Source organism: Epinephelus lanceolatus, chromosome 21, assembly GCF_041903045.1.
Source record: "Epinephelus lanceolatus isolate andai-2023 chromosome 21, ASM4190304v1, whole genome shotgun sequence".
Lineage (NCBI taxonomy): Eukaryota > Metazoa > Chordata > Actinopteri > Perciformes > Serranidae > Epinephelus > Epinephelus lanceolatus.
Window position 1 is genome coordinate 15,674,145 of NC_135754.1, and position 9,227 is coordinate 15,683,371.

The following is a 9,227-nucleotide window of genomic DNA, read 5'->3' on the forward strand; positions in this document are numbered from 1 at the left end:
CTGATAATATCGAAAGCAAAATTTTATTCACGTCTGTATATTACAGTCAGTCTTGCATATTCAAGTATAAAGCAGTACAACATAACATGCAGTCTCCATTTTAACAGTGTCATAAAAGGTGTGTGTTGGTTTTTCAACACGTTAAAAATATTCAGCTCATTTACAGTGCCAAGTACAGGAAGTGTTAACATCTACCTAAAATGATACACTCAACACGTGGGACTTGGAGTCTTCTCCCACAGCACTGCACCGTAAGGGTCTGTCCACTGTATTCGCCGTTCTAACAAAGCTGCGACAGTTTCCATTCATTTGGCTTTTTTCTTGGCCTGTAATAAAAAATAATTATTTTGAATAACTATCCACTGTATCACCACTACACAAGACCGACAGGAGGATTGCTGACTTTGCCACTTACTGCATTTGTAAAACAGGTCTTCAGTGCTGTGAATTCCTTGGCACACATGTCCTTGGTCAGCTCCTGTCTGCCTGTAGTGGTAGCTGCTACACACTTCCCATACGCTGCTGCCTGAATCACACACAAGTTGACATTATGCAAAGGGAAACAGTTATTCTTTTCCCTGTCTGTGCTGACCTCTTCTGTTTGATTTTTAGCACATCCTTCGCCATTCTCACTACCTGGTTTCTTTTAGGGCTGCAACTAATGACTATTTTCATTGTCAGTTTATCTGTCAGTTACTATCTTCATGATTCATTATTTGATTAGTTGTTGGGTCTAAAATGTCATAAAATGGTCAAAAATGTCAATCAGTGTTTCCAAAAGCCCCAAATGGTGTCCTCAAATGTCTTGTTTTGTCCACAACCCAGATATCAGTTTACTGTTTTTTGATTTGTTTGTTTTTTTCCTTAAATAATTACACAAACAGAGTAATATGGCTGGGCAATATATGGACATTATCGAGATCGTCATATGAGACTAGATATCTTAAAGTTTGGATATTGTTATAAGTGTTATCTGTTCCTGGAAAAGGCTGTAATTACAGTAAAGTGACGTAATTATCAATACTTACCGGACTATTAGCTGTTCTACTGTTTGCCTTCAATCACTTAGTCATTACATTCACATTACTAATGAGTATTTATTTAAAATATTTTTGTGTCAATATTTTGTGAAAGCACCAACAGTCAAGCCTAGAATATTGTTGCAATATCGATACTGAGGTATTTAGTAAAAAATATTGTGATATTTGATTTTCCAAGTTGCCCAGCCCTACCCATTAGTTGATCATAAAATTAATTGTCAATTAATGTAATAGCTGACAATAAATCAATAAATCATTGCAGCTCTAGTTTCTTTGTACTACAGCTTTAGTTATATTGTACATAATATGTGTATACTGCATATACATAAATGCACAGTAATGTTGTTTTTCTTCATTGTTGCTATTACTCTATAATTCTATCTTACTTTATGGGCTTGTTTATGATTTCCCAAATGTTTATCCTTTGGTAATTACTATCCATATAACATAGAGATGTAACTGCATTTCATTTTGGAATCCTGTATTGAGTACTGACAGTAAAGCTCAACCTATTCATCCAAAGCTAATCCCATATCCAATTGCACTGCTAGGCCTGGGCATCTGAGGCTTCAGCCCTGAATGTTTTCAGAAAAGCCACTGATCTAAATATAAAGGCTATATGTATTTTTAAAAAGAAGAATAGGCCTCATATTTGAAAAAAGGCACAGGATCCAATAATGTGCCATTTTATTGATGCATCAATAATAAAAATAATATACTGTTGCTCTAAAAAGCAGGTTTTGGGTACTGTATACTGTTTTTATTCAAGCTGTACATTCTGTGTGGTCATGTTCACATGCAAGAGAGAAAGTGCACAGGCGATCACTTTAATGTTGCAGCTGGTAAAGGTGGAGCTCATTTTAAATGCTTTATGTACTGCTGGGTAGTTTAATCTATAACAATACATCATCATTTAGTTGATTATATTTTACTAAATTTAACTGTCTGCTTTAGTTACTTTGAAGTCCCAGATTATTAAAACAAAAAGCACAATATTTCCCTCAGAGATGTAGATGAGTATATGCATAAAGTTGCATAAAATGGAAATACTCACATACAAGTACCTCAAAATTCTCTTCAATTTAATGACAGCAGTTGTGCAGTATTCTGTTTCAACTCAATACTAATCACATCACAATTCATAATTAATCTTAAAAGGGAAAAAAACGCGACACAATTTTAAGGTAAAATAAGATGCAAAAATGGATAAGGATAAGGATCCCAGGATAAGATCCCCCCGGACCCTTTTACAAAAGGTTGGGACCAGGCCCCCAATGTCCTCAAATTATAGAAAAGCCCCTGCACACATCCTACATATTTCAATAAGCATTCAAATAATTAAAGAAAAGAAAATACAGATGGTCAAGTGGCTGAAAGCTGCACAAACGACTGGGTCCAAATGTCTGATATGTTCTTTACAATTTCATAACTGGCCTGCTTTTATAACCTGCACTCCACAGAATCACAGCCGTCAGCATGGTGGCGTTCAAATGCTGTTGGAAAAATAAATGGCATGCTCACTTCAGGGAACTGCAAAAAATACAGCCTATTGCTATATAGGAAAACTGTTATGTGATACTGTCATGTGGTTTAAATTGGCACAGTCGTCTTGCTGGAATGTATTTCAGTGTGGACCATATGTCTGAGTTTAATACGTTCACAGAATTAAAACTAAACTTACCTCTCCTGCACATTGGGCAAAAAGTTCCGGGAAAAGTCTCATTTTTTCTCGACTTCGACTCCAAGCATTAGACCCAGACATGGTTGTTGTTCAGGTGTTAACAGGGGTCCTTTAGGTTTTTATGTCAACTGACGGGCCCGATAGAGAACCGATAATACTTCACAGTTTGTTAAATGTAATAGCAAACTCATAAAGCGTTAAATAAATAAAAAATACACATCAACCAGCAGATGAAGCATCTATATGAACCACGGACAGCGCCATATTGTTGACCCTGTCATCACGGAAACATCCAGGAAGATATTCAGTAATGTGATTCGCTCATTTCTCTGTCAACCAAAGCACTCTTGAAGTGGATTCGCTGTATTTCGACTGTAGGCGTAACCAGAACGCCAATAGACTCTAGGATTGCTACTTGCTATTCCATGATTGGCTAGCTGTCACCTCGAGCCCCGCCTTCCCCACATACCTCAGAGGAAGATGAGTAACCCGCAGCCAGGATTGCTAAATCATGGCAACATTTATGGAGCGACTGGCCTTTCTTCAGAAAGTAAGTGCTGTTTACGGTCATGACTAGTTGTGGAAACCAGTCACGGATAAATGGAGCATTACGAGTACGACATACGTTACCGTGTCTATTTGAATTTAAGTTGTGCCATCACTAGCTTGCTATTAGCCTGCTAGCTAACAGCAAGAAACACACTTCGTAATTGTACTTCATGTCATTTTTCTGCTGAGCTGCCAGCCTGTTCCGTTGCAGTCTTAAAGCAGCAGCAGACAGGCGCACAGCCATGTTATAAGTGTCTGTCTGGCCAAAGCTAACCTGGTGCTCAGACCCTGGTGTCATGCCAAGTTTGAGTCCATGTCAGTCTGTGTTCCCTCGTTAATTAAACTGTTAAGTACACAGGTTAGCTTGTGTTTAAACGGTTTGTGGACTGAGCAGTTGTCATAGTGTCATAGTCCTTATTATGAGCTTTGAACTTGTGTCACACCTTTTTCTTACCATCATCTTGTCCACCAACTGAAGGTCCCCACTCTGATGAAGGCTACAGCAGATGATGAAAACCCCTGTCCTGGCTACCTTTTCCAAGAGATTGGAAGTATCCTTTGTCAGCTTCTGTTGTGGTTCAGTCAGCAGCTGCGGTCTCTAATGATGATGTAAGTGTGATAGTGGCTCACATGATGCATGCAAATGAAATGATTCATCTGAAGTTGAGTTGAAAGGGTTGAAATCCAGAGTTAATAATATAAACATGCCAGCAGGGAGGTGTTCTTTACAGATATTCTAACTGGGGAAGAATCATTTTGTCCAGATCAGACATACTCATCTGTTACGCTGTGGTGGTAATATCCTTAACCATCATCGAACTGTAGAAATCTCCCATGAGTCTTCAGGATGCGGTCAGTGTTTGTTGGAGTACCTTCTGGAGAGGCTGCAGGTGGAGTCCTGTCATGTCAAACTCAAGGTCAGAGCAGTGTTACTATTCACATTTCTGTCTGTGATATGAAACTGTGAAAGGAGCTGTGTTTTAAACGTTGGTGATTTTCCTTCCTTTCCTTTCTGTGAGTAATCACTCTGCTCATGTTGCTGGCGTTTCAGGTGCTGAAGATCTTTGTCCATCTTTGCGGTCATGGCTCAAACCATTTCCTCACAGAGCTGAGAAGAAACTCCACCTTCATCCAGCAAGCATCAGGTTAGATATTTGTCACTTGTGCTTTTAGCTGCATTTAGCTCTCATCACTCTGTGGCCGCTCCGTCGCCTGAATACTCACTCACTGTCGGGTGTTTTGCTTTTTCAGTTTACAGCGGCCCTCCTGATCCCATCCATGGCACAGCATTGTACCAGAAAGTGAGAAACACAGCACAGGTGAGATGTAGCTTACATTTAAAGGGTAAGGTCAGTATTTTCCAACCTGGACTCTATTTTGCCATGTTTTGTGTCTAAAAAACTAATTTTTGAAACTGGTCCAGTATTGAGCAAGAGCACTGAAGCCAGCAGCAATATTATGGAAAGGACCCCTACAGAGATAGAGCTTTTTGGTAAAGAGTAAGATCCTTTTTGTTTAACCAGAAAGAGCCTCGAAATCGCTCTCGCCCAACCCACCAGACTCCATTTAAATAAACAGTTATTTCACCTAAATAAATAACAGGCGCAGATAAATATAATAATAATAATCTGAGCATGTCAGTGGCAAAAACAAGCACTTTTAGTGGACATAAATTGACAGTGCAAACATGCCCAGAATGGTTACATTGCAGCCAGCTGCAATGGTCCCGCTTTATACTGGACCAGTTTCAAAGATTGCTGTTTCCAGTAGTCACTTAGACCCAAAAACATTGGAAAATGGGGTCCAGGTTTAAAAAATGCCTAACTTACCCTTTAATCATCATGTCAAACATACATCTGTGACAGCTAAGCACTCTAACACTCTCAATTTTTACTTTTTCTATTAACAGGAAGTGGCCAGGTTGCTTTTCACAGATACAATTCCCATCAAAAGCGGCGTCTCCCCGCTCAAGCGGCCCCACCTAGGAGCCCCAACAATGGGTGAGTAGCAAGAAATTGAAGATTGAAGTTGGGCATAGCAATAGTGAGAAGCATGGTCCAGATCAAGTCCAAAAAAGAGCGCCAATCTGGCAAAAACACCTGTGCAGATGTACCAGGAGTGTGTAGAGCCTTTAAATATGGAGGACTTAAAATTCAAACAACTGCTATTAAAGGATTTATGTGCTGTTCATCTAAATGAAAATTAAATGTTCTTGGTAGGGTTTTTTACTGATAAAACAGACGACAGATTTGATGATAAGAGATTCATTAGATATGGAGCTAAACAAATGTCGGCATTCAACCAACTTGGAAACAAATCAAAATTGCCGGAACCCATTCTTACTGTTATACGTAATGATGCTGTCCATCATCTGAAATATGAGGGAACACATAAGTGTCTATAAGGAAGCTTGAATGATTTTAATCAGTTACATAAGGTTCTTTGTATCTTGTGAAACTGAAAGTCCAGCGTACAATAGATCTCCTGTGTCTCTCCGTCCAGGTATGGGCTCAGCAACTTCCCACAGGTCAGGAATGCAGGGCTTTGGATACAGTCCAGGGAAACAGGGAGCAGGTGGGTGATAGACCACCACACACACACACACACACACACACACACACACACTGACTGCACACAGACACAAATCCAGTCAAGCTTATCATCTGTGTAAATTTCTGTACCGTTATGTCCGTACCTGTGCCTCCCAGCAGGCAGTGACTCACTACTGGATAAGATCCAGAAAGCTGCAGAGGTAGTGGCCAGTGCTGTCCTTCCCCCGACCGAACACCAGGGCATCCGTCTCCATGACAACCATTACCGGGCCGTAGTTGCGCCGTCCGCACCCATAGAGGTGGCGGTGCCTGCGTGTGCCTATAACCTGCCCACTCGGGCACCCAAAGGTGAGATTTTTGCATTTGTTTGACTAGACTAGAAAAAATTTCAATTTGACCCCTCATGTGTCTTCACCACAGCATCGACCCAGCGGTTCCCAGGGCAGATAGGAGGTGGCTGGGAAGAGACCGACAGTGGCAACAGCTCTTCTCACAACTCTTCTCAGGATATCGCGGCAAACAGCAGGGCCTCTGTTGGCAGCAAGTCGGCTGGTACCGGGAGCCAGTCTGGGGCCAGCAGAGAGAGCAGCGGGGACCTGTCAGACCGGTGAGTGGCAACGTCGACCCGTTGCACCAGCAGTTTGTTAAGAGCTGGTAGATTAGTCTATGAATGTCCAGTGTCTCCACATCATTGTCAGTCTGCCTCACACATTGTCTGGTTTCAGTGTGGAAGCCCTGCAGTTAGGGGACTGTGGCCAGGAGATGGCGCTAATCAACAGACTGACTGAAGGATCCAAAGTTTTCCTGTCCAGACAGGAGAGCCAGCACTTCATCAAAGAGTCAGTGCACCTAAAATCAGACTTCAGATACTTCTGATTCTTCCTTTATGAACTGTATTATTTGCCTTTTTTGTTGTTTCACAAATGGCCTTACTTCTATCTCATCAATCCGTCAGGTGCTCCACTCTCAACTGTGAGGTCGTGCTGGAGTTGCTCTCAAGCAAGCTTCAAGATCCCTCAAATACTGTTAAGATGGTAACAATAAATACAATTCACTGAAGATCCAGGTTTTCTTCATGATATCATTCAATCCTAATGTACATATCTTTGTTTTCCTCCGAATCCTGCAGCGGGCACTGTGTGCCGAATCATGCCTCATGACCTCTGACCTCCTCTCTTTGGAACAAATGTTCGGATCGACGCAACGAAGGCTCCGCCAGCTGAGTGAGGGGGCTCCAGGACCCGTGGCCAACAAAGCCACCAAGGTGAGCGATTAAAAAGCTGCACATGGTGAAGACTGATAGGACAGAACTAGACTATACTCAAACTGGGGGTGTGTTTTTTTGTTCTTATCTCCTCGTACCAGATCCTGCGACAGTTTGAGGCTCTGATGGGTGGATCTGTACACACACCAAAGCAGGATACAGCGAACAACAGCCACCAAGCAACAACTAATCAGCTTCCAACATCTACATACTCGGACCCTTTGCTACCAACTCACTCTGCTGACACTAGCCTCAACCATTATCAGCCGGGCATGTCACCCACAGGTGTCACCCCACCACCAAATCACCCATCTTCCCCCTCTTGTGTAGCCCAGAGAGACTCCTCATGGGAGCTGATGGATGGCGGCGATGAGGAGAAACTTTCTCCTGTTCTGCAAGAGCCACTTAGGACTGCTGAGTGCGATCTTAATTCGGTTGCTGAAAAATCAGAGGTTAACACGGACAGAAGCTCGTCCCCTTCAGCCGAGCCCCAAAGTGAGCAGCCCTGTCTGAGCAGGCTGTCCCTGTTCAGCGGTATGGAGCTGGTGACTAAGGGGAGACCTCTGTGTCAAAGAGAGACATCCCAGACAGAGACGGACACCACGGACGGCAGCTTAAGGGAGGATCTACCTGGCGATGGCGCTCCTTTATTTTGCAATGCAGTCACCTGTGATAGCAGCCAACCAGTATCAGCCTTCTCATTTGTCAACTTTTGACCACAACTTTATACAGCTGGAACTGTCATGGTTAAACCAATGATGTCATCACGTATATCCTTTTAGAAATCTATTTAATTTTATAAACCAAGATCTGTAAGCTTACTATAAAGAGGGCAGATTCACATTAAGTTGGGGTTTTCTGCTCCTATCTGTATGGTGCCTCCTTGGAAATTGTATTAAAGCAGCAGACTGGGGGAAGAGAAAGAGATTTCGGACACATAATAACCGTAGTCCTTTAGTGCAATCCACAGTCAGCGTGAGAAACCCCTCAACTGTCACACGTGAGGACTAGTATGGAAGCTATGCTGCTGTTTGTCGGCTAATCCCTCAAAAGTATTTAACAAGAATGGTTGTCTTGAATTACCGGTTGTTATTATTGACAGTTGCTTTATCTCAGGATTCCTTTCAGCTAACTGAAACAACTCGTACGCCTCCGCAGCACGGCCTAAACCTCTGAGGGAGAACCCCTCGTTTTGTAATTTGCACTACAGTTGCTTTTCTTATGGACTCATAAACCTTACAAATGAGAGTTGTCTTCCATATTTTTTTGGTACTAAGCTATTATGTCGGTGTCATGAGTGTTAGTTTACAAATTATTTATTATGTGTGCTCTGTATTGATTAAACATACATGTGAGAGTGGTGGTAGAGTGCATGTATATGATTAAAGACTAGTTTGGAGAACTAATGGAGGAAGTGATTATTGAGATATTGTGTGTGCATAACAATGTGTGGAGCATTAGCATAATGCAAATGCAAGTTGCTTGGGTAACCAAATCAAAGGCAAGTGATGCACCAGTTTAGTGGACCAATATCAGTGTCAGCCGATATGTTTCTCTGTTGTGTGGCATCAATTTTTCACAGGGCTTGATACTGTGTATGGAGGAGAGCTAATTAATGTTAGCTGTTAGCAGCTGGTGGCCAGTACTAACAGCTAATGGAGGTTGCATTGAATTACATCATGATGTGTTCCATCTCTACTCAGTAAAAGTGAGTATTGGACAAAGGTAAATTATAACTTCATCGTGATGTGTTCAGCTTGTACAAGTCAGTTTTTGGCAGGAAACTTCAATAAATAGTTGTTTAATATAAAGGTTATATTAAAGGTTGTGTAATAAATTTGTAGTATGGTATCAGCCCAGAATTTCACAGTTGGTGCATCCCTATAAAAGGCAGATTGCCTTCACAATCTCACCCTTGTTGTTTTAGTTACATACTGTACTGTGGTGTTCAGGGCTGTGGAATGTGGCACACACGACACGCCAAAATGGTAATCCAACCCACCCAATGCACATGAACGCCACTGAACACAAGCTATGCTGCTGCACATGCTGACGAACAATAAAACCTGCTGTATTTTTGTTGCAGCACTTACACTATAAATGAGTCAGTATTTAAATGGCATCAGTGACATAACGCAGTC

General features: G+C 41.8%; 2 protein-coding genes across 3 annotated transcripts; one reads left to right on the top strand and one right to left on the bottom strand.

Moving 5' to 3' along the window:
• Positions 1 to 10: 10 nt before the first annotated feature.
• ndufaf8 (NADH:ubiquinone oxidoreductase complex assembly factor 8) lies at positions 11 to 3,017 on the bottom strand. The gene is made up of 3 exons (XM_033610795.2): positions 2,722 to 3,017; positions 416 to 526; positions 11 to 326 (listed from the first exon to the last, which is right to left on the bottom strand). Exons 1-3 carry the CDS (start codon positions 2,800 to 2,802, stop codon positions 306 to 308), a joined length of 213 nt encoding a protein of 70 aa, XP_033466686.1. The 5' UTR covers positions 2,803 to 3,017; the 3' UTR covers positions 11 to 305.
• A 147-nt stretch (positions 3,018 to 3,164) lies between these two features.
• tepsin (TEPSIN adaptor related protein complex 4 accessory protein) lies at positions 3,165 to 8,488 on the top strand. 2 transcript variants are annotated; one of them, XM_033611825.2, is made up of 13 exons: positions 3,165 to 3,271; positions 3,749 to 3,821; positions 4,096 to 4,187; positions 4,322 to 4,415; positions 4,522 to 4,589; positions 5,180 to 5,270; positions 5,773 to 5,844; positions 5,979 to 6,170; positions 6,243 to 6,429; positions 6,548 to 6,661; positions 6,778 to 6,856; positions 6,952 to 7,086; positions 7,188 to 8,488. In XM_033611825.2, exons 1-13 carry the CDS (start codon positions 3,233 to 3,235, stop codon positions 7,800 to 7,802), a joined length of 1,851 nt encoding a protein of 616 aa, XP_033467716.2. In that variant the 5' UTR covers positions 3,165 to 3,232; the 3' UTR covers positions 7,803 to 8,488. The 2 variants fall into 2 exon arrangements, with proteins under 2 accessions (XP_033467716.2, XP_033467717.2); XM_033611826.2 differs by having other exon boundaries at positions 5,982 to 6,170.
• The last annotated feature ends 739 nt before the right edge of the window (positions 8,489 to 9,227 follow it).

Bases quoted from the DNA above. Each gene is read 5' to 3' on its own strand.
- ndufaf8 (XM_033610795.2), bottom strand. From the start codon at position 2,802: ATGTCTGGGTCTAATGCTTGGAGTCGAAGTCGAGAAAAAATGAGACTT. The intron at 527-2,721 runs GTAAGTTTAGTT...TGTGTGATTCAG, and splicing joins TTGCCCAATGTGCAGGAGAG to GCAGCAGCGTATGGGAAGTG. The intron at 327-415 runs GTAAGTGGCAAA...TTTTTATTACAG, and splicing joins AGACCTGTTTTACAAATGCA to GCCAAGAAAAAAGCCAAATG.
- tepsin (XM_033611825.2), top strand. From the start codon at position 3,233: ATGGCAACATTTATGGAGCGACTGGCCTTTCTTCAGAAA. The intron at 3,822-4,095 runs GTATCCTTTGTC...ATCGAACTGTAG, and splicing joins CCTTTTCCAAGAGATTGGAA to AAATCTCCCATGAGTCTTCA. The intron at 4,416-4,521 runs GTTAGATATTTG...TTGCTTTTTCAG, and splicing joins CTTCATCCAGCAAGCATCAG to TTTACAGCGGCCCTCCTGAT.